We start from the raw sequence: 27,941 nt of genomic DNA on the forward strand, positions 1-27,941 counted from the left end.
CGATTTCACCTAGGAGACCGGGGATTGCGTCCCGCGTGTGACGTTTCCTTGTGTACGCCCACTCTATACAGCGTAGACATACACGTTGATAGCTGAAAAAGCGTACAGATAACACGCCACTTGGCTTAAAAAAGTCGCCGTGTATATTTCCGCGAAGTCATGATGCCATGTTGCGTGCTTACAAGGCAAAGCGATAAGAGAGTTAGAGAAGCCAACACTGACGGGTCCAGTTTTCCTTTAACAGTGTTCACTTACTGCTATTCAGATTGTCCCTCACTGTTTTTATGAACCGTTTTCTTTTGCCAGACATGTCAACAAATCCCACCACAACTCACCAACATCTCTACGAGCGTGAAATAGGACAATCGATCCTGTCGCACTTTGTGCGATTGTGAATGTAAACAAAGCCAAATGTATGTATGTAACATACCATGATGAAGCTTGAACATCTATTTTCAAAGTTAAAACAATTATGTTAAAAGTGCACCAAGACAACTTCTGTCCATTTTCTTAAAGCTTGTCTACAAGATATCTCTCTTCACACATATACACACACACACACAGTATCTCACTCTGCATCTCACACACAAACACCCACCCTATCTGTCCTCTCCACCCTAGGCATTGGAACAGACAACAGAGAGAAGGACATCAGAGGGATAATACAATTGGAAAAGCTTTACAGCGTGTAATGATAAACCTGTGTGTGTCTGCGTGTGTGTGTGTCCATGCCCAAAGGAAAAAGCTAATGGGTTTATATCTTTCTGTGATAGCAATGATATGGAGGCTTTGTGATTTCATTAAGAGAGTGTGTGTGTGTGTATGTGTGTGTCCATGTATGCCAAAGATGAGGACAGAGATAGGTTGGTCTAATGCACTACTAAATGTAAGGGGCCAATGTGCATGGAAACCATCCACCCACCCACCCACACACACATACATACATACATACACACATACACACACACAAACCCACAAGAAGAAAAACAGACCCGATACATTAATTGGCCCCTTGTCACCCCACTATTTCACCTTTGTGCACACACAAATGTCAAAGAGAGAAATACACACAAACACACCCTCCTCCCAGTCACCGATGGGGAGCCCTAAAGCTGCCAGCGCAATTACAAGCTTTATTTAATGCACACACCCTCCCACCCACACACCCACACCCGTTGGTGAACGTCACAGAGGCCATAATAATAATTCTCTGATTAAGGAGATGGATCCTGTTCTTATCTGCAGGCTCTAACAACAGTTAGACAATATTCATCCTCTGCACACACATATGAATCCTTAATATGGATATGTGAAGTGACACAAAAGTCTTTGCTGACATCCCTGGTGTTTTGTACAATGTTAAATTCAAAGTTAAGGAAAATTTACATCTCATCTTTCCACTTATACTTTAACACTCAAAAGAACTGTGGAAATGTAGTACGTCCAAAATCCTTTTTTAAAGTAATAATACTAATCAGTTTTATAGAACAAGTTAGGAACATTTTAATGAAACAGAATATATATATTTGAGCTCAATCATCGTTCATGGTTTAATATTTATAATATTTTTTGCTTCTTAAATAATTATAAAAATATTAATAAACTTTATTCATATAGCACCTTTCCAAAACAAGGTTTAAAAGGTGCTTTAAATTATAGTAAAGTGAATATTTTTGGGGTTTGGACTTTTGTTTGATAAAATAAGCAATATGAAGAGGTCGCGATATTGTAATTTTTTACATCTTCATCAGTAGATTAGTCGATAATAAAAAGAACATTGTTGCAGCAGCCCTAATATATATAATTAATGAGATAAGATGCACTTTTATTGATCCACAGTGGGAAAACTGGGTTGTTGCAGCACTACTACAGAAACAACAGTAAATAAGAACAGATAAGAATAGATAGTAAGTGTAGAAAGTAACATAAATGAATAATAATAGGTATATAAACTAAAAATAAATAAATAGAAACTATACAAGACTACAAGTGTTTGTCTGTAATAATATAATAGTGCAAGGGTCAATTTAACATAGGATAACAATGCATAGTATAGATATAACAGTATATAGTAGAAGTAGAGTGGTGCAGCAATATAACATAGTATATAGTATAACTTAGTATCACTTGTGCCCAATAATGTGGATAAAAGGTTTCAAAATGTTTTGGTCACGCTGAATACACCTGCTGGAATATACTGTCACACTTATTAGCTGTTTGTAAATGTGTTTCTTTCTTTTTCAAAACTGATTTTTTTTTTATTTATTTTTTTTAAAGTGATCGATCAATCATCAATTATCTATTTAAATAGCTACTCCCAGCCTCTGAAGACCCATCTCCTCTTTCTGTCTTTTCAAGGCAAAATCTCTGACGGCTGTTCGGGCTTATGACACACAGTTTGCTGTAGTGCATTCGGCCATGGTCGTGATCATCCCATCAACAATCCACCCTGAATTTTAAACACCTTGTCACATAAAATACTTACAATCACACACTGCCACAAAGTGCATTCACATATTTACACCCACACCCACACCCCCACACACACACCCACACACACACACTACAGATTAGCTTGTTTACCAGTCAGAGGGGGGTCTGCTCCATCAAAGGTGTGATCAAGCCACTGATGGCTACAACTCATGTGTCTGCACAGCTCTTGGTGACAAGGCATGTATGTGTGCACACACAAAAACACACAGAGACACACATGAATCAGTCATTACATGAATCATATATTTTGGAAATTAGAGAAAATGAAATACATCATAGAACATGAGTAAAATCTAAAGTAAGAGTCCTCACAAACCAGCTTTGATAATTCAGGCCTCAGACCTATCTATGGACTATGCCAGTCAGACATCTATGTGTGTGTGGTGGTGAATGCCCAAAATACAAATGGAACTTGAGTTTACTGCTACACTGAGTTAAAACATCAGTGCTTTTTGCTTGTGGGACAAACACACCTGCAAGTAGTCATTGTGAGTCCAGGGGTACTGTCTAAAGATATCCTATGAGAAGCACATTTCTCGTTTTATATTTTAATCAATGTAATCAATAGCCTGTCGATGTTATACCAGAGGTCTTCTGTCCAACTATATCTATACCTTTTTTTTTTCTCAAAGATTTTTTCTGTCACTTTCGAGTGATTTATAACATAAACATAAATCCACATAATAGCAGACTAACCGGTGTATTTTAGATTTAGATTAGATTCAACTTTATTGTCATTGTGCAGAGTACCAGTACAAAGACAACGAAATGCAGTATAATGACATTATGCAGATGTTACACAGCGTCAAACACCATGGTGCCTAATATGTGCTTGTGAAACAGACTGAGATCTTGAAAAAGCATCTCGCACACACTCACACACTTTTCCCCAAGGAGAAGTGGGAGAGATTAGCCATGACCCCTCCTCTTCACCCCTTTCTTTTCATTTCCTCTATCTGCCCGACGGGAAACAATTAACCACAATCACCTCCCCCTCTGCACACATTCCTTTTCTTACCGTCAATAATGCACATCCCTAAACCTAGTCCTAATCATATTGTAAAGCATCAAATACCACTCAACGAGTGGTGCGGATTTGCTGTCAATTTGCCGGAATAGCTGCTCATTGAACGCAGTGTTTTCAATTAAGAACGGATGGATAAATCCATTTATATTTGAAAATTTTTTTCAGAATGGGTCTTGTGTGAATTGTGTTTCTTCATTATTCTAATAAAAATAAATTAATAAAAAACCAGTGGACATATTTTTCATGATATTTTTAAGACATTTAAAACAGCTGCATCAGCAGTTGTAATTAATATCTCACTGATTTGTTAATTGCACAATTACATCAAATGCAGCAGGATGTATCCCGAAGACAGGCAGCAGCGCAGCTTTCTTTGAAGTCAAACAAAGTGCTCCTTCCATGGCTGATGGGTGTAATGGAGCTCAAGAGAGGTTAAGGATAACATGACCCAATTTCTGCATCAGCAATAACAAAATGTCTTCAATTTGTAAGGTTTTGCCCTCACCTTTCTACCATGGTGAGGAACACACACTCCTTGTCACACACAGACAGATTGTAGCCTTAGTGGGACAATAGGCTCTATTGTGGGAGCCGGCAGAGAGAAGCCAGGCAGGCCGTGAGGCGTTTGGCTGCTCTCGGTGCATGTGTGTGCATGTGTGTGCGTGTGTGTGGATATGGGGGATAATAGCGCTACATGCCCAGAGCTGCCATCATTACACTGGGAACAGAGTGCGAAAAAGAGGGAAAGGCAGTGATACACATGCACAGAAAACACATACACACACACACACACACACACACACACACACACACACACACACACACACACACACACACACACACAGCATCGCTATCACACTGAGCCATATGCTGACCCCAGCCTCAGTGCAGCTATCTCTGCCAATCAACTACTGGGGGCACACACGCACACCCACAAGCTCTAATCCTTGAGAGTGAAATATATACACATGCAACATAAACACCATGAAATACACAAGTGTAAATGAAGTGATATACATTTAAAGATTCATGCACACAAACACACACTTGCTGGAACTTGTGTGTGTGTGTTTGTGTAGCAGCTTAGTGTCTCTCCAACATTGTTCCCCAGAACCACAATCATCTAGGAGCAGATGGAGGATGGCCACGGCTTGCTCTTTCACTCACTAACACACACACACACACACACACACACACACACACACTCCACAGAGGCTCCGTGGTCACAAAACTCTGATTCAACTTTTAAATAATTAAATAGTAGATTTATGTTCACATGAATAAAAAACTTGGACCAATTTCAATCAATGCCATAATTTGTGTGGTCCAATTTAGAAAAGAAACTCCTATTTTTCCCAATGCTTATTTAATATCATTCATCATTTACTACCTATGATTAGCCTATTATGTTATCAGCTGTGCTTTGAAATTCCATACACAAAATGCATTAGGTCGTCTCTCAATACTTCCATTACTTCCCGATTTCCGTTTTGTGACACCCTTAATTCGGACATAAGTCTTTAGAAACGGCTCACAAATCTAGTCAGGTGTGAAAAGTTGGGGACTATTTTTAGCTGCGGATAAATACATGTATGTGTGTTTATAGTAATGAAGGAACAGGTCACCCAGTGCAACAGTGTGGCTCACTGATGTGTTTTTAATAGTTTCTGGACAGCAATAGAGCTCTACGTCACAGAGGAAGAAGATATATCAGAAGGTATATCTGGCTTTAGAACTAAGTTAGTATGATCAATTCACTGTTGGTTTTGGACTTTTCATGCAATTTGTTGACAATAAAAAAAAACACTGAATATTATTCTCTTGGTCTTATTCTTCAAACATAAAAATATTGTGAAATAGCACATTCAAGAACAAAAATCGAAATCAGGCCCGAGTGTTTCAGTCTTAAAATTCCCCTTTAGGATGCGAGCCTGACAAGCCAGACCCACATCAAGATGTGGATCCTGGCTGCAAATTACATTTGCTGCCGCTAGGGTGCGTCTAGCTTTCTAGGCTACCTTAATGCACTTTTTTCAGGTACAAAGTTAGAATATACCATTTTTCTGATATGATCCATGCACAGCTATAGGTTCAGGGACTCTGGTGTCGATTAAGGACTGGTGACACTGATATATCACTCAGCAGTCTGCTTCTTACTTTCATTTGGTCTAATCTATGAGTTCAGAGAGACTGATTTCACTGTGGTGGGCTACAGGAAACCCGTCTTTCGCTACATTAACCAAAGATTTACTGCTCGGCATACAAGTCATTAGAGGGTAGAGACGTTATGAAAACTGGTGTGTGTTGCATTTCTTTGTGAATATAGTGAGGCCTATATGGAGAAGGGCAGTATGTGTGTGTGCTGGGGAGTCTTGGACTGCTTTTCTTGCTGCAATGAGCTGATATGTGAGATAGAGCTGTGCTTACACACAGCTGCCCCAGCAGCCTGGCACTCGGTGCGATTGTGCGTGTGTGTTGCTGGATGGCTCTAGTCATGGTGAATGAAAGATCAGAGAGAGAAAGAAGGCAGATGGACCGCCCTGAGGGCCAGGAGACAGAGAGAGGGAGGGATGGAGGAAGACAGACAGACAAGAGATAGACAGAAAAATAGAAGAGAAAAATGCCAGTTAACAACTGACACACTCACCATCTCTCTTCCCAATTTGCTTCTGTGTCAGCCCCTCTTTGAGAATAGTTTTATTTTACAACAAAAAAAAGTAAAAAATAAAAACCCATTATATTTATCAATAAAGCTGCACCTCCATTGCTGCTCCTGCACTTCATGCCTATATTGCTTTTATTACCGTTTTAAGCTTGGTTTGTTTGTTTGTCTGTCTGTCTGTCAGCAGAATTACGGAAAAACTACTGGCCATATTTTCACAAAACATTTTGGAGCAGGTCAGAATCAAGGTACAGATACAGAAATTATTTTCCCCTTTAATTAAAATTGTGACATAGACTACATTGGGATCCCGCGGTACAACACAAATCTCACAGGAACTGGAGGTTTGAACTGTGATGCGGGTGAGAGCCATAGATGTATAAAGAGAACACATTTCGGTGAAATTGATTTATCTTATCATGCATTGTCCTAAACATTAATTGACTCTTACAAGTTGAACAATAATTGTTAAGGATTGTTATGACATCATGATCTCAGAACTTCTCATAGTTTAGGACAATAAGAATGAGCAGCAAAGAAGACGGGGCAGTAAAAAAACAAAAAAAGCTGAAAGACTTAAAAGTCAAGAAATCTGAAAAAGAGGAAAAACAGACAATATGACAGAGAAACAGAGATGCACTGAGATAAGGGAGTTAAAGAGACAATAGAGAAAATACAGGGACAGCATTAAACAGAGAGATAAAGAAATGATAATAAGGGGGGGGAAGAGTAATACAAGACAGCAGCAAAAAAATATGAGAGCACAACAAGACTTAGAGGGATGTTAAGACAGATGCAGGACGAGAGACAGAAGAGAGAGAAAAGGAAAGAAACAAGGGGTGACCGAAGTAGAGGGCAGAGTGGGGAGGGAGAGGTGAAGAAACAGAAGAGGAGAGGAGAGAGGTGTGTGTAGCAGAGAGATGGGGAGTCAATAATGACTGATTACTGTAATTCAGCCTGTCAGAGACATCGACCTGCTGCTACTACCAATCAATACACACCAGGACACTCGCAGACACACACAAACACCTCGGAACAAGCATGCGCGACACATGTGTCATCAGGTCCGTGCGCATGATCACACACATACAGTAGGATATACACACAGCCTCACACAAAAATGTACCACAATGCACAAACACAATTGTAAAGATGTTGACATGGCTGCACACTCACCCAAGATTGCTGGAGTCACACAAAAAGCACACACACGTGCAAAATGGGGTCTGGGGGCGTTAGCTACGAGTTACTACAGCCCCACACTGAGCCTAACAATCTCTCTGTCTCGCTGGGTGGACGTGGCAGAGCAAAATGGCTTTTTAACCCCCCCCCCCACACCTTATCCCTGTGCCCCTTCCACCTTCTTGGCTAGCATCACCTCCACCACTTATATTATTTCTCTGAAAAGAAGAAAGAGGGAGAAAGGGAAGAAAAAGAGAGGGAGGGTTGAGATAAAATTAGAGGGGAGAAAGTTGGACAAGAGGGGAGAAAGAGAACATAAGAGATGAAGGACAAGAGGCAAGAGACGAGTAAAGAGAGACAGAGCACAGTGAAAGAGGGGTAAAAGACAACGAAAAGAAGAACAAAGAGTGAGCAGAGGAAGGAGGCAGGACACCCAGAGGAAATAAAAACAGAAGAGGGAGGGAGTCAAGGGTAGGAGACATGGCATTTGGGTAGGAAAAGTAACAAAAACACTAAACTATTCACATGTTAGATTTGATACAGTTTGAAAAAGAGGGGTCATATTAAATTAGTGGACTAGACCTTTCTATTTTTGTATCAGCAGATGCTCTCTTTGAACGGGGCGAGTATTAGCCTTTGTGCTGAGGGAGCTTTATACTTTAGGACAGCGTTATTGTGGGTGTCATATGGGTTGCATTATGGGCATCATTATGGTCTCCCAAAGTTAGCATGGGCTATTTTATTTGTCATTGCACGGCTACCTGTTGTAGCTAATGCCTTATCCTTGACTGGAGAAGCCATAGCACCTAACCATTCTTTTAAAGGCCTTGCTCTTCCGGATGCTATTCATAAAAGATGCTCCTCTGGCTGTTATAGTACTTGTATGTCACTGGCAGCTATCAATTTTTGTAAGCAGCTGTCACACTGGCTATGGGGTAGCCAAGCTAGCAGACATAGCCAATTACAGACATGTAGAGTTTTTGTCAAGACCAGTGCAATACAGTAGCTAGCACAGCATCGTTGCCGCTTTCAGCCTGAAGTGGAATGAAAGTTTCTGCTGTTTACAGTATTTACTGCCTGTCTTCTTTTCCCTTCGCTCCTCCCCTTTGTTTTTTTAGTGAGTGGGTACCTTTTTTGTTTATACTGTGTACACGCACGAGGATGGGGGAGGGCAGAAATTAAGGGACAGAAGAAAAGAACAGGTAGACAAGCAGGTAGACAGGAAGAAAGTATCATTAGGGAATCAAATTGCTTAAAGTGCTGCTTAGAAGAAATTCCAATGATCAGTCAGTAGCTCAGCTCGCCTCAACAGGAGACACTGTCACCTCACAATGGTGTGTGTGTGTGTGTGTGTGTGTGTGTGTGTGTGTGTGTGTGTGTGTGTGTGTGTGTACAATTATTAACCAGCACTGCAACTACTGCGCCTCTGTGTCCATGTTGAGTGCAATCATCTGTCCGTGTTTGTTAGAATAAAGAGTGTGTATAAGTGTGGGCACGTCTGTATTTGCGTGTGCGTGAGTGTGCACGTCTGCTTGAGACCAGAGAGCAAAGCCCATCATTTAAGAAGCAGCGATAGAGAGGAGAGTCATCGATAAGTATTGAACGCTGGGCTTGTTCCAACCAAACTAACATCGCATCGGATCAAACAGACAGACTGTACACACACCTGTCTGTCTGTTCCGCTTTCTCTTCGCACACACAGATGCATACACACTTGATATATGGCACTTCAGAGCCAACTAAATACAGCTCCATCACACTAGCACTTATACTCTGAAAGCCAAACACCACTGGACATTGATTTGCTATTCTTAACACTTGAGCTGAGTGAGAAGCGACATTCTCACTCACACTAAGATGTGCAAGGATTTCAACGGCCAATACAATGGTGCAGGTAATATTCAAACAAGTTTTAGGTAGCTAAGGGGAGCTGACAAACAACTAACTTTTTAAGAGCTGACCATGAGGTGTTAGCATGGAGATATAAACAAAGCAATGAACAAAATTGAATAAAAGGTTTCTGTGACCTACCTTTGGCTTCTGATGCTGTTTTTGCATATTCTGATTGGGGCTTTTAAAAGGATACAAGTTCTGGTATAGGGGGATGAGGGATTTGAGAGCTCGACTGGCATTGATAGCTGTGGCTCTGACCATGGTCGGCAAAATGTTCATGTCCACTATGGCACCATCAAACAGTGGACCAAAGAATGGCACCTACAAAGACAAAGACAAGCAGAGAAAAAGGCATTAAAGCTGAAAAAAAGAATCTGATTATTTTTCATTTTATGGTTAATAACGAATTCTACTGCCGATGGAACCTCTCAAAGATAAACAATTCTTGATATTTTTTATGAAACTGAATAATCTCTGGGAGCCACTGGGTTTAAGAGAACCAAGCTTGACAAGTAAAATGTAATTCCATACTTTGCTTGTGGAATCCACCAAAGAGAATAATGTCAGGCTTTTTATTGAATTTATTAGTAGACCAGGTCTCAATGCCATGCACTCTATGACTGAACACAGAGAATATCTTATTTAACTTGTTTTTGGATTCATGATAATTCAATATATTTTGCTTGTAGAATGAATGAAACAGAATGAGGTTATGTTATTAGTGCTGTGGTATCTATGTCATACAGAAAAAGCAGCATTTTATTGTGTTAGTTCTCGTTTGAAATATAATTATGCTATCAGTGCTTTGGTATTAATGTCTGTGTGTTTTAGACTGATACATTGACCAGAGCAGCAAGACTCAGGGCAAGACTCTCTCTAGGATTGTTTGTCATTCGGATGCATATCTGCATCGTCTGGTAGGAAATATTATGTACCAACATACTGTGCGTGTCACAATTTCTTTCCTACCCAACTCCATATCCAAACAATATAATATAAAAGGCTCAATCATCGATACAATATCCATGTTATTCTAATAGTATTTAAGTGTGACATGATGACATCTACTGTTACTGTAAACTGTTTAATTCGGATGACTGATTTGTCTCTCTACATTTGTTCTTCTGTTTATTATTTCACATAGTGGTCCTAATAAATGGCTTTTGACTAGATAATAATAATAATAATAATCATCATCATCTGTCTCCAATAGTGGTTAGGACATTTCACTGAAGACCATTTATGTCCACCCCATTGTGACACTAGAAAAAAAGTCAGTAGAACTGTTTTCTCATATGAACTCGGACAATGTCAAGAGAATCAGCCCAGAGAATTGTCTGGAGTTGCCCTTTTACACATGGACAAGCACATGTACAAGCACATAACAGGAGCATTCTTGCCTACTGGTAATACTCCGCTTGTTAGGTGAGAGGTGGCGCCTGGGTATAGCGTGCAGGAGGCAGGTCATAACGCATATTACAACAGGGTCACGTAACGCGTTAGTATTTTCTTCATAAACAATTGAGTCCCTTGCCGTTCCTTGAATTTGTCTGACGATTTCCGCGTTGGCCCTTACCAACAGAAGTTCAAGAATCTCGTTGACTTTCCAGTTAGACATTTTCGTCTTTGTGTAAATGAACCATCCTTTTCCCGACCCTCGGATGTTTCTTTTCTTCTGATTTCGGGCGAGCAGCATGATAGAAACGTCATCGATATGCCCACTCACTTGCTGTGAATTCTCCGGACAATGAGCTGCTCTTTTCACACGTGGGCTCAATTGGAGATTACATGGAGTTTGTACTAGGGAGCTTGCAGGGTAAAGTCGTTTATTTTGGAAATTTGCGTTCTCACATAAAGCACCTCCGGGTAATGTCTAGATAAGTTCATGTTTGCAGTGCATGTGTGAAAGGGGCTTAGGACTCTGGGGACCATGACTGTTTGTATTAAGTTTCATGAGAAGCCATCATACTGTTCCAGTCGTGCCATCCATTGAGCTGTGCCACAATTATGGCAAAAATTACACCGATTGGCCAATGAGACACACTACAATTACAGTTCTGATTAGCCCAGAGGGGGACTGAATTATGGCCTGCTGTTTCATAGGCATTTCCACCCATTGATAAGGCTTCTGTGTAACACTGAAACACAAAAATACTGAATAATGTGCCCAAGATAATGACAGCCGGCAGTTTGAGTCATTTTTACCTCAGGTTTTTTCAGTATATGGATGGAGTACTTGTGGTTCTTCATGGGGTAGATGATGATTAGCACGTCTCCAAACTCAGTGGGGATGATCCCTCGTCGGTAGTCTCTGGAATGTTCTGACCAAACAATGTGGACCTCGTCATTACCCAGGTGTCTTAGCTGGAAGGGGACAGGAAGGAACAAACAAGAGAAATTAATCCTAGAATCAAAACGGAGTAAACAGCTCAGTTTTCTTCTTTCTTGCAGCATAAACAACACAATTAGTCAACACACAAACACACACACACACACACACACACACACACACACACACTGAGCTAGATAGACTGTATCCATCATAAACCCAAGGCTTTTGATGTGGTGTGTGTACGTGCTATAGTTGGCCCTGGGGTGATGTATTGAGTGTGTGAAGATGGAGAGTGGACACGAAGACCAAGTGAAGCTCCAGAAAGATGGAGTATGGGCTTGAAGACAGATGGGATCAAGTCTGATGCGGTGCGATTCTTTGTGTGTGTGGTTCACATTCACTCAATGGGCTACAGTCAGGGCCGGTGACAGCTCGGTCATTAACATTGATGCCTGGCAACACACACACACACACACACACACACACACACACACACACACACACACACACACACACACACACACACACACACACACACACACACACACACACACACACACACACACACACACACACACACACACACACACACACACACACACACACACACACACACACACACACACACACACACACACACACACACACACACACACACACACACACACCCCTGAAGGTATGTGACACTCCAAACGTCTGGCACTCTTGGCCTTGGCCCTGAGATAAACACATTTGCCTTTAAATGTTTGTTTAACTAGAATCAGTTGTGTATTTTTTCCTGTCAAGATTTTCAAAGAAGTCAGATTTGCCCACATATATGGAAGGGATTTGTTAACCCAGGAAGCTCCACATTTTATTAGACAAGGTATCTAATCATTTTAATAAATTTTATGTGCACACACACATTTCACTCAACTGTCATATATGCCTAGTCTGAATTAAGTAATATGGAAGCCTGGTGCACAAGTTATTCATTGTGTATGAAAGTGACTTCACCCACTTTCATAATGACACTTCTTGAACTTTAAATTTGAGTTATACTTATAATTAACCTGACATTTTCTTGACTGCTGATACATTAAGTTGATATATTAAGCAGAGTCAAGAAAACACACACAGTAACAGAGATGTATTTATCAAGTTCTTCCTAAAATAAATCTTTTAGAGGCACTTCTCTCTGACGGAGCTTGCAATTCAAAGTGTCAGTGAGGCACACACAACTCACAGTGATACTGGGACCTGAAGGGCTTTGCCATTATCACATTTGGAGAGTTAGAATTATGACCTACAAGCTGGATTTTTGGGCGTCAGAACAATGAGGTGACACAGTCTAATAAGGCAAAGTGGAGTCTTACCGTCTGATGTGCTTCTCTGATCATCACTATTTTAAAAATATTTCGATTAAGATCAGAGTGATGTTATCTCTGATGCCACAATCAGTTGATGTAATGCAGCTTTAATCCTTTTAATCATGTTTCAAGCAGATGTGGTATGAGAGGGAGCAGAACACACAACAAAGAGTGAGAGCTGGAAAAATGCCATGCAATGGACTCAAATCACCGTGCTGTGTGTGTGGCAGGAGGATGGATGATAAATGCCTGCCAGTATGGACATGTGTATGTCTGTCACTTTAACCTCTTTGTGGACACATTTGTCAAACTGTGAGTGTATGCGTTTGTAAGCCTGCATGTGCTTGCTAACGCATGCACGTGTAAGCGTGTGTGTGTGTGTGTGTGTGCGCTTCTGTGTCCAACGTTAACACAAATTTATAGTTGTGTGGCCTGATGTGAATAAAGTGGGTCAGTGTTTGTTTCAAGTTAAGCAGGTTTATGGCGTGTGTGCGTGCATGTGCGTATGCGAGTATGCGTGTTTGATGGGGCCATCAGCTGATCAGGGAGACGGATGGTGTCGGACCAGGCGCTGATAATCCAATCAGGAGCCTGCAGCTACGTGATAGGCCGAGAAGCAGGAAGTATGATCTGATTAAAGGGACATTATGGCCATGTGCTGAGCGCCCAATGCCTGGGGGTTGACAGGTGCGCACACACACACACACACACACACACACACACACACACACACACACACACACACACACACACACACACACACACACACACACACACACACACACACACACACACACACACACACACACACACACACACACACACACACACACACACACACACACACACACACACACACACCCTGGACAATGATACGAGCCCACACCACGCACAAACACAGACATGATTGCTACTAAGAATTATTGGAAACATTGGTGTGCTTTAGAAACACTGACTTAAACAGATAGGTGTGTGCAGCGGCCTATGTTCATTTGCAATGTCATTCCAGGCAAATTAAGAGATTGGGAAGGAGGAAAAGAAAAAGGAATCAAAAGGAAAGACAGAGAGAAGAGTATAGAGGGTTTTTTTTCTCCTCCTCTCACTGCGCATTTCCCCTCATTAAATAAAAAGGAGTGGAATTAGAGCATCAACGATAAGTATGCTTTTTATTACTAATAACCCCCCGTCTCACCACACAGACTGCAGCTTGAGAGAGGGCAACACAGTAGATAATGAGATACACAGATGCAGAGTGCTTGACAGAAACAGGATGTGTTTCCATCCAACTGTCAAGCACATCAGAAAGTTTTGACAGGCAGTGTGAGAATTAACCCAGCAACAAACAGGCAATTAGGTGTCCTTCCATTAGCGGGAAAGAAGAGAGTGAACCATGGGAACTTCTTTACAGTAAAAATAAAAATCTGGATGAAAGGTCACCAGTCAGATAGGTGTGAGTTTACCTTCTTGGTGAGGTTGTGGTCCTGGTCGTGGGGCATGCGGGTGGAGACGTGGTAGATGACCTCTGTAGTGGAGGTGGCGTAGTAAGGCGTAGTCTGGCCTGTGCTGCGATTCCTCTGGAGACCTCCCATGAAGCCACAGTGAGTAGTGAGGTCCACCTAAGGGACAAACACAGACAAGGGACATACATAAATAATACGGAAATATGCCTTTTACCGCCTTTAAGCCTAGAATAAAAAAATAATGAAATCCAACTAGCTTCAGCCTTCTCTTTTTAACCAGCAGATGATAAAATCTTGACATATTACAAAATAAAAATTTAAAAAAAAGGACACACTTATTTTGCCAGCTACTCTTTTGCACTTGTGTCAACACACGCAAAAACAGCTTGCATTGTATTTCGAAATGGTTTAGTATATCAATGTTTCACCATCATCAGGCTGCTGAAACATCAAGACACATCGGTGGTGGTTTAATTTAACCACTGGTCCTACAGAATGTTCTCTTTGCAATCTTAAATCAATTAAACCATTAATATATATTTCATATATAATGATTCAAATATTAAATGGAGATCAAATAGTTAGTTGCAGTCCTACATTTCATTTGGTAAAACTGTCAAGGACCCAGTGTTAAGATAAATGTGCAATTTGTAGGAAGGAGGCAACAATGTCTGAACATGTATGTAAATAAATGTGTTCTTACCTCCCAGCCCAGTCCAGAGACAAAGTCTTCATAAGCCTGGCTGCCTGCTGTGTTGGTTAGTATAGAGTGTTTGTCCTCTTGGCCCTCAGCCACATAAAATACTGCTATTTTATGAGTCTCACGGCTAGAAGAGAACGAAGGAAAGCAATAATGACCGTCACGACAACTACTGAAAAACAGATAACATTTATTTTAGCAATTTCTGTCTGGTAGGGTGTTCCGCTTAAATGCGTTTATCCCTCCCATTTTTATCCCTTGTCCCGCATCCCACACATTAAAACAATGTCCCACATTTTGATTGCCTCTAGTTTTCAAAAGTCAAACCAGTGCAGGACAGACACTTTTCTAAAATATTTGGCTATATCCATTGGCTGTTTAGTTTAGTTTATCTGTTTACACATGCAAAAAAAAATACCAAAAACCCTCAAAGGGGCTAGGTCAGGGCACTCTCCGGTGTATACCTTAATCCATTATAAAAGGAGAAAATATATATAAAGGGAGGACAGGAGTGAAAGACAAAAGATAAGATTACACACGCTAGCAGACATCAATATAGTACAACAAATAAAATTAGATTAAAATGACTAATTATAAGTCAGCAAACTACACAGATAGTCCATAAGGATAACATATCGGAGATGAAGAACAAGTGAAGAAAGCAGGGAAGGCTGTCATCAAGGGGCTGTGTTTGATGTCAATTAAACTGGGCACACTTGGGTGACCGTCTTTGCTCCACTACACCCCCTTTTATTTTGTGATCAACTTTTTATTAGCACCTTCAGACATACTAAACAAATTCCACAATATATCAGATGGTGCACAGAACAGAGAAACACAAATTGAACAAGAACAAAAACCCTCTCCCACCCCCTACCCTCTGCGGTCTTGAGGAAAACAAAACAAACAAACAGAAACCACACCTTGCCTAATCACTCTCCTCTAATTCTTGTGGGGTTGAGGTCATTAAGTCTGATATTTGTGCTGCTGCGCTTTCCCATAGGCTGATAGTTGATGATTTGGCTTTGTTAATCCTTGCTGTAGAGAGCTCAGGCATAACTACGTCTAGAAAATACGACAAACACTGTTTTATACAAAGCGAGTGAGGGGGGAGCCAGCGCTGAGCTATAATTTTCTTGGTTGCAGTTGAGCCGGCTAGCCAAACTTTCCTGTCTCCCAAGCATGTGTAATTTAGAATTGTCATTGAGTGACAAAACAAACGGGTCAGTAGGAACTCGACATTCTATCACATCAGATATTATTGATGCCAACGACCCTTTTTTAAAGCACCAGTGGTATATTTGATAGAACGGAAGCCATGACGTGAATCCCATGTCAGCAACCTGCTTGTACTGTTTTATTGTACACAGTTAAGTCAGTCAGTGTTGATGAAAACAAGCACTGTACTTTCAACAATTATTGGGACAGAAAAAGGGAAAACATAAGTGCCAGCAGACTATCACATCAGAGCGTAAGAGCTGTGAAACTTCAGCTTCCTTTTTATCCTGTATTCAGTTTGTGTGGGAGTTGGGAAAGTTGCATTTAGATCAAATATATTTATTAAGTCCTTCACATATTAAAGGCCTAACCTGTAATCGTCTATTGTGTGCTACTGAATTAACCAGAGGGCAACGCATAGAAGTGTTACAAGGTAAGGGGCAGAATAGAAATGTTTATTTTTTAAGTTAGATAGACTACCTATCAGCATTGGTCACATGTCCTACATTGTCCCACACAAACAAACATACTCTTTGTCCCACATCTGGTTTGTTGTAATCTGGTATCTGGAGTCTTTAACAGCAGTTGAATCAATATTTAAAGAACCTTATATGTCCAAACCTTTTATTATAAAATAGCTTTGCTGAATTCTATTTAGAGCAGACAGAGACAAAAAAATAAAGATTGTAAAAAAAAAAGTAGAGGATTCAAACTAATAAGTAACTAAAAGCTAAATGATAACATCAAAAAGACGGAGGGAGTGGGTGAACGACACAAAATGCCTGACTTTATATATTTTCTCACCACTGCCGTGAGTCCAGGTTCTTCAGCTCCCTTAGTAACTTCTCATTCTTCCTTAACAAATGAAAGTTACTCCTGTAAGACACAGAAACATGCACAGGTTAGGAATCATTATCCAAAGTAATCGTTAAACCTGCCTCACCACCTTTATCTGGCTACCACCAGTGCCTCCCTTAATTGGCCGATTGCTTGTTTTTGTCACTGTTTCCAAGCAAAATACGACAAATCCTGTATCACCTAATAACACATCAAGTAAAGCTGGCAGGACTTTTAGTGAAAAAGACAAGAAAAGCTTAAGACTAAAAAAGGGGGGTAAAGAAAAACACTACAATACCAACAAGACATCACTCATAAAAAGAGGGGATGTTTAAGCTTTCTGAACATTTTAATTCAAAAGTAGCTTAGATCATAAATTCTCAAATCATAATTACTACAAATACAATTACTTGTATTGACCGGTACTAAAGAAAAATGTTCTCTTATGTCAGACTCCAAGACACTGAAGAGTGGTCTAACTCAGTAGATTTTCACAGTCACATACATACATTGTCGAACATTGCCTCCATCAGCATAAGAAGTATTTACCAAAGCTTGTATGTAACCTCCAGCATGATAAATGTAAAATCTGCCCTCTCCAACTCCACTAATAAACTCTTGTAGAGAATACATGTAACTAACTCCTTAAAGTTAGGTCAGCTAGATGCTCTGATACCTGGTAAAAATATTCCACAATTTGTCCGATGCAACCTAAATTTTATATTTGAAAGACATGGCAAAGATTTAAAAAGGAAGAATATGGAGGGTTTAGAAAGCACAATACTGCAATTAGTGCATGAAGAATATTTAGGAACTATGTCACTAAATAACCAATTGTTATGTTATGTTTTTGTGTGTATTTAGGAGTGATGCCCTTTCCAATCCAAACTGCTCAATTGTTACTACTAGAGCTGCAAAGATGAATCGATTAGTTGTCAACTATTAAATTAATCGCCAACTATTTTGATAATCAATTGATCGGTCATTTTTTAACAAAGAAAAGTAAAAATTCTCTGATTTAATAGCCTTTAATAATTAATAACCAACTAACAAGTCCAGGGACCATTCAAAATGTCCCAGCCACCAAGCTCTGCACTGCTGATATAAAACCAAGAGTTGAGCAGTGAGGCTTGGAGTGGACTGATAATGACACATCATTCTTTTCACTCTTTGAGAGCGAAAAAGAGTGAAAGAGCAGGAGATAGAGAGAGAGAGCAATTTGCTCTTTATTAAACTGATACTTGGTAATGGCCTCATTCTCTGCACTCAAAGACTCCATTTACACCCTGGATTATAGGGAAAAGCATAAAAGGACACACACACACACACACACACACACACACACACACACACACACACACACACACACACACACACACACACACACACACACACACACACACACACACACACACACACACACACACACACACACACACACACACACACACACACACACACACACACACCTCTGCCAGTATCTTAGTGTCTGATGTCCCATATAAATACCTGGAGAGACATAAGGGGACTATAACAGATAATTAGACAATGTCTTCTTTTTTTCTGATCTGTCTATCCTCCTTTCCCCCCTAACATCCAAGCTTCTTTAACTTGTTTCTTTTCTCATTCTCCTCTGTATTCACACACTTATTTTGGATCCATTTTCTTTTTTTCCTCTTCATCTGCATGTGCCTTATTCATCCTGTTTTCTGATTTGCCACTTCTCCCACCATCATTCTCTTCTTCAACTACTGCCTTTTATTCTAACTCCAAATGGCTTGAGTTTGATCAATAGAGTACCATACTCATTATTACACTCTTCCACACACAAAAACACACACACACACACAGTGTGTGTTAAGAAGTCTATTATGCAGGCTGAATGCAGACAGTGTAATTCCCTGGATAAAGTATAAAGAGCGATAAGTGTCCATTAGCTGTCCAGATACATTTAAAGTGATACCTTGACATTGTGTATTTTAGCCCGGAGTCGTTGAGAAGATGAAATGCTGTGCCATGTGAGGGGGAAAACGTGGTGTCTAATTAGCACAATATTTCTTTTTTGAATGTGAAATATTTGTCTTACTTGCATTTAAAAGCTATTTGGTTTATTCTAGGGGAGACAAGAAATATAAAGGACTTCCCACACAAGTATTACAGCAACCTGAAAAAACATCTCTTACAAGAAAACTTAATTTTTACCTTTTAAGTTTTTCCTACAGAATTATGTGCAATATGCAAACAGTGGAGTCTCTTATAATAAAGTAGATTCTTATCTACATAAAAATAAAGTGAAAAACCAAAAAATTATGAAGTTATGAATGTCCTCATAAAGACAAAGAACAAATAACTGAACTATCATTATCCAGTTTCCAACAAATTAATCAAATGCTGTGAATGCTGAATGTGTTCAGTTGCAATTTACAACACAAAGTGATGCATTTTCACCAAGCAGTCCAGTCCAGTCCAGTTCAGTTAGTTAGACATTGGAAGACATGGTTTCCATTAGCAAAAGATCTGCATAGTACCTGGTACTTTGTTTTGGGTACTATCCACAGTGGAAAACGAAAAGAGAAAAGTACCAAAAGAGTGAGCAGAGTCGTACCATACAGTGGAAAGACGGAATTAGAATTTGTGTTATATATTATTATTGTTACATTAATGTTATTGTTTTTCCAACATAAAAAAAACCACTTTAATATGGTTTCCATGTGTATGTCTGTCTGCTCTCACCTCTTCTCCCAGGAGTTGAGTCCCAGTATGTTGATCAGTAGTCTGCAGTAGTAGAAGGCTGACTGTGGCGTCTCAGTCTCTGGTTCAGTCTGCTGCACTGCCCTCATGTTCAGCTCCTCACCTCTCTAAACATTCAACCATTCAGATTCATGCAAAAAAAAAAAAGTTTTGATAACTTTCAAAATAACACAACAATGAGACCTTTGTGTGGATAATAGCTTGTGGTTTATATTTTACTTTCTGAAACCTAAAATGAATTAAATTGTTGCAAAGCAGTATATAGTATCAAACTATACAATGGCTCCTTCAAAACTCTTTTTATTCATATGAATATGGACAATACGTACATGAAGGACAAACTCTCTTTCAGCAGCGCTCTGCTTCAGTATGGCATTGATCACATCATTCTCCTGCTTTTCTGAAACACACGCTGGAGGAGCGGCTGGGATGTTGAGCGGCATGCCTGAGTGGACCAAACAGGAGACAAGGTTAGCTGTGTTGTTGTTGTCAGACGTTTTGTTCTTTTTAGAGCTTCAGGACAATAGTTAGACTGATGTGTAACAGGACCTTGGTTAGTCAGTGTCCACCTATAATTTGATGCAGGGTCCTCTGTTTTTACAGAGCAAATTGAGGGATGCGAGTCTGGAAAATGTTCACTGAAACCCTGACTCAATAAGTTGCTGACCGACCGAAAGGAAATAAATCGTTATTCTGGCTTTTAATGGATGCTTTGCTTATTATTGGTACCGACCTTTAAATAGACATAAAAACTCATTCATGTATGTTTAAACAGTATGTGTTTGATGTTTTATAAACTGCACTGTAGATTGAATAACCATTCAGAACACAATAGGTACTTGCTGTGTGCGTGTGTGTGTGTGTATACCTGCTCTCTGTAGACACTCAGGACTCGAGTATCCCAGGTACTGCAGCATTTCATCCAGTGAATCGTCTCCCTCCCTCAGTGAGTCCCATGCTGGCACCGCCTCCCGACACAAACGTTTAGCCAAGGGCGGAGCTAGAAGCTGTTCCAAGCCTGTCTCCCCTCGAACCCCCTCCCCATCCATCCTAAGCTCTATCCTCTCCTCCTCCTCCTCTTCTCCTTCACCTCCTCTTTGATCTCCCATTCCCTCCTCAGTGACTTTCCTCTCCTCCCCTTCCTCATCGCCCTCTTCCTGAAACCCTTGCCTTTCACCCTCCATCCCTCTTCCCCCCTCCTCTGCCACGCTCTCCTCCTGCCCCTCCTCTTCGCTGTCTTCTCTATTCACTCCCATCTTTTTCGGCGGACCTCCTGGTGGAGTGTGTAAATGAAGATTCGCACTGTGAGGTGTTTGTGTGTGTGACATGAATGCGTGTGTCGGGCTGTTTGGGGAACATGGTGGAGGCCCGTAGAGAACAGCAGAGTCCCAAGAGTGTTTTCCGGCTACATCTCGGATGATGACACGAACGCAAGCAGGAGCAGAGGACAAACCAGCTGTCATTCCGCCTCCTGGTACACCAGACTCTGAGCGGATCTGGGAAATAGAGGACAAGGAGCAATGGTTAAAGACTAAATGTACCAAAATATTAAAAGATATTATTCTGATCGGAGTTGCGGCATCTTTCACACACTGCCTTAAAGCAAAACTCAAACCTTCTTAAAAACATAATTGGCTTCCTTTTAGAAATATCTTTGAACTGGTAGAACTCAATCAATGAGAATCCATTTTAATCAGCATACTTCAAGATAGTATTAAATAATTCAATATATTCTAACTCAATTTACACTGCAAAGCATCACAAGCTGTGTTATGTTTTACTCTGTCAACCTGCCTATACTTAATGATACCAATGCATGTTAACATGCTTACAGTTATTAATATGTCATGTTAGTGGTAACATAAGTAGGGCTGAACTATTAATTGTTTTCAAATCAAAATCACGATTTCAAAGAATGCGATTAGCTAATCGTGTGTATGTGTGTGTGTGTGTGTGTGCTAATCAAATGTGAAATATTTAGTTGAATGTTTGGTGTAACATTTGGCTTAATTTTGTGTTCCTCTTTTCTTTATGATATTACTGTTTCTTCATAAGATAAATGCTGGAATATTGTTACGTATCACAGATTGTTTACAGACCACCAGGATGTAACCGTCTGCTCTGCAGCGCAGCAGCTGCCTTTGTCGGAATTCAACAAAACAGTTCACTTAAAACAGGTAGCCTCGTGGTGCATTCACAGTAATTGTAAAATACCATTTTCCCATCTGGTGGTTGTTATTGTCGTTCAACAGCAATTTACTGGTGAAATAAGTTATTGTTATAGTTATTACATTATTATTAAATCTTTAATTTTGACCATGGCCTTAACAATAAACAAGTTCCCGACTGTTGTTTAGTACCCTTCTTTTTTTTCTTTTTTCTGCTTTTGTTTACAGTAAATAAATAATAAACTAATACATATTTTAAAGTCAAGTTCATAAAGCAACTTTCTTTGCATTCATTTGATTCCCAATCAAGATACACTGGTAAGAATTGCTTTCCATTGTTAATATGTACTTAAAAACAGTTCTGTAATGCAAAATAATAGAATTTTAATCATGTGATAAAACACGCGATTAATCGCGATTAACTATAGAAATTCAGCAATTAATCGCGATTAAAAAAATAATCATTTGACAGCCCTACTAAAAAAAATAAAAAAATCAAATCGTAATCGCAATATCTGGCAGGAAAATCGCAATTGGAGTTCTTCCTCAAATCGTTGAGCCCTAGTGGTAAGCAAGTAAACTTTTTACATAGCACCTCTAAAACCAGAGTTACAGGTGCACATACAATATAATACCATGAAATACAATAAGAATGCTGAAACATAGAAAAACAAACAAAATTTAAAAAGAACAATGTAAAAACATTATTTGGTGACTTTTTAAAAGGCTTTTAAAAATGTGGCACAGACTTAGTTAATCCGTTACTTTGAAGGAGCTGGTTCCACAGTATTGGACCTGAAAAACTGAACAACATAATTCTGACAGACATATATACTGTATAACGGAGCCAAACCATGGAGGGCTTTAAAAGTACTGAATCCTAAACTGAATTCTAAAAGGAACTGGAGGCCAAAGCAATTCAGCCCGGACTTGTGAGATATGTTCTCTGTGTCTAGTGTTTGTCAGAAGCTTAAATTAAATTCTGTACCAGTTGTAGATGGGCAGTTTCTGCGTCACTGAGGCAAGTACATTATGAAGCTAAAAGTACAGCTATCCCAGGCTAATGTTTAGATGCTTACCACTGACATTTCCATCCCTAGAGTGGCTAAAAATGAATAGTAGTAGTAGTAGTAGTAGTAGTAGTAGTAGTAGTATTAACTGCCACATTGTTAAGAGAATGGCAAAGTAGTTAATTTTAGGTATGATGTAAAACAGTTATAAACTTACCTGATACACAGAGAGTAGTGTGGAGCCATTCAGAACCAGAAACTGTAGGTTTGGTGAATGGAAAAGCTCTGGCCCAAGATCTGCACTCTCACAGAACGGGTTGTCTTGGTTTTCACACACCTAGAAAAACATAGGCCATAGTGTTGGTCTAACCAAATGCAAAGATTTAAATAATAAGTAAAAAAAATAAGTATTGAAAACTGAAGATTTGTATTCCCCTTTGGACAAACAAGTAATCATCACCATACACAGTTCATCACTGCCCTTATTACCAGCAAACACACAGTAAAAGTACCTGACTAGACAGAGTAGCAGGCCCTCCAGACATTGGATAATGTCCTAGATGGTTCACCAAGTGTGTAATAACTGTTCTCGCTGCGATGGAAACCAGGCCCTGCTGAATACGGCTACGAACTGCAGACAGAGTGGGAAAACACAGACGAGGATATATTACTAACAAGGTTAAAGTTAGGAACAATACATTTAGGGTACCGGATATAAAAAGAATTACAGTCGATTTCTAGATTTTATTGTTTAGTGGGGTAAAAGGTTTAACTGTTACTCTGACTTGATATTTAGGGTCCAAGTAGTCTATATTGACAACGTTTAATTTACGGGATTGTTCCGGTACCGCCGGAGGTTCCGCCGGATGTCCCTCATTTTCGCCCGGATGTCCGTCAACTTCCGCTTTCTTTGTGTTGGCATTCTAAACTCGATTTATGAGGACTATGGTTAACTGCTCCTCAGATCTCTGCAAGGTAAATCCAGACAGCTAGCTAGACGAATCTGAGATTTCTCTTGCAGGACTAAAACAACTAAAACAACTTTTGAACGTACACCAAAACAACTTCCTTCCTGAGGCTATGTTGCTCCGTCCAACAATTGATTGGTTTAAAGAAATGCCAATAAACCAGAGCATGATTTTCTCCCATTCCGGAATACTGTGTGGACTAGCCAGACCTTCCTCCGCAGCGCTCTGGAGGAAGGTCTGGCAATGCAAGAATAACTTCAAAACTTCAGGAATTACAGTAAAAAAACTAGGAAGAGGTATAAAAACACATTCAGTTTGTGCATAGTTTACCCCATGCTGAGCAGAAGCCAATGCCATCACACACTGTGCTGCCAGCAGACCTTGGCTAATCAACACCATTACACACACACTGTGACACACACACTTCGCAACGGCTCCTTATTGAGAGGGCTGCGTGTAGAGTACAGATATGTATTGACCAAACATTCTCAACGACTCCCTAAAGCTCAGGAGAGCTCAGGAGGAGGAAGGAAAAAAAGAAAAGACAAATGAACAGGTGAAGACAGGTGAAAATATATAATAGAAGTGAAAAGGATAGTAGCAGAGTATAATGTTAAATGAATAATAGAAGAAATAAGAGAAGCAGTGAAGACAAGAAGATACAAAGAGAGGAGAGGAGAGGAGAGAAGAGAAGCATGGTCTATCATGGCACTCCAGTCATTAGACGAGACACTGTGTCCTGGTGGACCACAGCAGGGGACAATACCCACTCTCACACGGATGCAGACAGGTGCACTTGCATACATACACGCACCAAACCTTCTCCATCTCTAGTGCTTGTCAATGATTTTGTTAGTCATTGTGTGTGTGTGTGTGTGTGTGTGTGTGTGTGTGTGTGTGTGTGTTTGTGTGTGTATTACGAACTACAGTAGATATGTACTGGGTGTGGTCTTGTAATATATTTCTGACCATCTTAATAGCAAAATACATATTCACATGCTTAGACTCATTTCTATATCTTGGAAATCAGTAAATGATGGTTACAACAATGGGCCTAAAAGTTACGTAGTGTGTCCCTGGTGTTAGATAAATTACCTTCAGTGACAGGCTGCAGTTTGCTGGAGCGTTCAGAGTCCGGGCTGTGCAGTGGTTCTGGTTCTCGGAGGCTCTCTAATGGCAGGAACGGGTCATAGTCTGCACTCAACAGGTCCGACAGCTGCAGCGGGTAATACTTGGGACTGTTGAAAGACTGGGCTCCATACACGCAACCATGTAATACCTGGACAATTAAAAAAGAAAAGGGATTTCAGATTGAATTCCATTCTGCCTCAATTATAGCCCATGTTCAGCTTCACTGCACTGAAGCTTACACTTCATATAATAAAAACTTATTTTCAATGTGGGTCATGTTTTGGGGGAATAGAAAACTTAAGTGAATAAATGACTGTGTGTGCATGACAGTGTGTGTGTGTGTGTGTGTGTGTGTGTGTGTGTGTGTGTGTGTGTGTGTGTGTGTGTGTGTGTTAAGGGTTGTGTCACCTATGCGTACCTTATAAATACAGCTGAGCAGAGTCTTGGTAGGCTGGTCCCTCTCTGGAGGGCTTCGTGTTTGAACAGGTTGAAGAAGAGTCTTTGGAGGCAGAGCCATCACCCAGTCCAACAGACACAACAGGAGGGACACTACGAGCTGCAACACACATACACGGGTTTAAGGTTAATTTCGAAGCAAAATTTGTAATATAGTGAGAACATGTGAAAGAGAATTTGTGTATGCATGTTACCCTTTTATCCAGTTCATGAGGAGAAGACTCGGTAGTAGGCAGCAAGTGTGTGATGGTGGCAATTAAAATCTAAGGAAAATAAAATCAGACAAATTATTATGTTAAAACTGTTACTACAGCAACTATTACTGCTACTACTAGTGAACAAATAAAGTAAATTGGAAGACAATATGACTTACATTACATTTGTTTTGAAACAAGACTTTAGAGCACCAGAGTAGAGCGGTAAGAATGAGTTCTGACTTGATGTCTCACCAGAAAAATCTACCCACCGAAGCAGCAAGATTTTTGAGACCTCTAAATAATTTTTAAAAAAGTGAGATGGCAAATTTAAAGAAATGCTTTAACTTTACACAGTATGGTTTAATCCATCAGGATGTGTGGACATGCTGATTGGCGACTTGATGAATAATAATTTAATAAATGAAATCAGGCAGTATTTGGAAATATTCCAACAATTGTTCAGAAGTGTACAGCAATTTATGTCTCACCTCAACGATCTTCTTTGGAGTGTCAGGGGGGAATGTCTGAAGGTGATCTACGTGACTGATCAGGAGGTGAAGGATGTCTGACGCCACCAGCGCTACATTCTTATTGGAGTACTGATACACAATAAAGTACTTGTGTTAATTCACAGATTTTGTGACTACACACTTAAAATAATATTTATTTTTTTTTAAACATAAAAAAAATTACAGTTATTCAAACAATTATTTTAAGGTTGGATGGATCCATCTTTTTTTCAGATTGATAACATGCATTGGTTAAAACTGAAGTCACATTGTCAAAATTCTTCACACAGTCAGCGAAACAGAAGTCTATGTGGACCAAACTGTGAATCCCTTTTCATTGCTTTCACACCAAATGCATTTAGTGAATACATTTTCCAAAATCCGTTAACTCTTTTCTCATTCATAATCCACCACCTGTATATATGCTGCATTTCTGATTAATTCTTGTTTCATATACTTAAGTACAGTCAATAAAGTGAAAATGTGATATTCTCTAATGAAATACTAATTTATGTGAAAAATCATTCAAACTTCAAAAGATAAAAGTTCATAATTTATGTAAGTCAGTTATGTCAGTGTGTTATGAGTGACAATGTTTGCTTTCTATGAGTGAAAGTTGTTGCCAGTGTTTGGGTCCAACAGGCTTATTTTGAGACATGTATAAATTGTTTTGGTGGTCTGAGTGAGTTTTGGAGGTGAGATTAATGGTTTGGCTGAAGTGCATGGTGGTAATGCAGACTGTATGAAGAGTTTAAAAAAAAAAGTGGCTTCAGTATTGATCAATGCTTGTTAGCAATTTAAAAAACTTAATGAGTAAATGCTATATGCTAGGAAATAGATCATACCGATGCATTCTTTCACATGACCTGTAATCAACTAGTAAATCTGTGATATTCCAATGACTGATGTGATGATGTAAGTATTTATAAGTCTGTAAAAATTATCTGACAGTATTGGACACATCTGAACTCATTTTACCCACATTCTGATACTATGAGCTGCATAGAGTCATTTACATGTCTCATATAAAGTTATTACTATAATGCATAGTACATCTGATTCCAATGTGTGTCTACAAATATGCTTCGTCATTATTTTATATAATATCAATTGTAGTATTCTGAATACGTTTAATATAAAACTGTGGTTTTATATGAAATACTCATTAAATGTGTATATCTTTTGTTTTTAAATAAAATAACATACAGGTCAATCAGTGGCAAGAGAGAGAATTTATAGAACAGTCAGGCTCTAATGAGGATCACCACCACTGAACAAAAAAATGCTTCTAGATATGAAGAGGAGCCGGGTAGTGGGATGAGGAGGACAACAGAAAGAAGTGGCTCTGCATGGAAATACAGACAATCCCTAAAGCTTTGTGTATGTGTGTGATTGTGTGTGCATATCACAGGGCCCATGTCTAAGGCTACTGGCTGCTGGTATGAAGGCAAGAGATGCAAGTGTACAAGATATGTGTGTATATATGCGTGATACTATGTGTGTGTGTGTGTGTGTGTGTGTGTGTGTGTGTGTCACAGCTTGCAGCATTCCCCCTGGATTAGTCTCCTATCTGAAGGAGGACCAAACATATTGACTGT

The 27,941-nt window shown here is 39.8% G+C and overlaps 1 protein-coding gene across 7 annotated transcripts in view; it reads right to left on the bottom strand.

Annotated features, from left to right (window-relative positions):
- Positions 1 to 27,941, bottom strand: part of ralgapa1 (Ral GTPase activating protein catalytic subunit alpha 1) — a 77,269-nt gene that overhangs the window by 19,788 nt on the left and 29,540 nt on the right. For 6 of the 7 annotated variants that reach the window (XM_028565199.1, XM_028565204.1, XM_028565201.1 and 3 more), the window contains 14 exons: positions 26,323 to 26,433; positions 25,832 to 25,900; positions 25,600 to 25,737; positions 25,146 to 25,329; positions 23,595 to 23,713; positions 23,300 to 23,419; positions 20,773 to 21,400; positions 20,234 to 20,349; positions 19,887 to 20,011; positions 17,121 to 17,192; positions 15,102 to 15,225; positions 14,399 to 14,554; positions 11,463 to 11,621; positions 9,451 to 9,578 (listed from right to left, as the gene is read on the bottom strand). In XM_028565199.1, the coding sequence (XP_028421000.1) occupies positions 9,451 to 9,578; positions 11,463 to 11,621; positions 14,399 to 14,554; positions 15,102 to 15,225; positions 17,121 to 17,192; positions 19,887 to 20,011; positions 20,234 to 20,349; positions 20,773 to 21,400; positions 23,300 to 23,419; positions 23,595 to 23,713; positions 25,146 to 25,329; positions 25,600 to 25,737; positions 25,832 to 25,900; positions 26,323 to 26,433 (2,249 nt within the window). Of the gene's footprint in view, positions 1 to 3,275; positions 3,942 to 9,450; positions 9,579 to 11,462; positions 11,622 to 14,398; positions 14,555 to 15,101; positions 15,226 to 17,120; positions 17,193 to 19,886; positions 20,012 to 20,233; positions 20,350 to 20,772; positions 21,401 to 23,299; positions 23,420 to 23,594; positions 23,714 to 25,145; positions 25,330 to 25,599; positions 25,738 to 25,831; positions 25,901 to 26,322; positions 26,434 to 27,941 lie in introns of those variants that run through there. The other variant, XM_028565202.1, reaches the window with a different exon arrangement.

This window comes from Perca flavescens, chromosome 20 (genome assembly GCF_004354835.1).
Source record: "Perca flavescens isolate YP-PL-M2 chromosome 20, PFLA_1.0, whole genome shotgun sequence".
Classification (NCBI taxonomy): domain Eukaryota; kingdom Metazoa; phylum Chordata; class Actinopteri; order Perciformes; family Percidae; genus Perca; species Perca flavescens.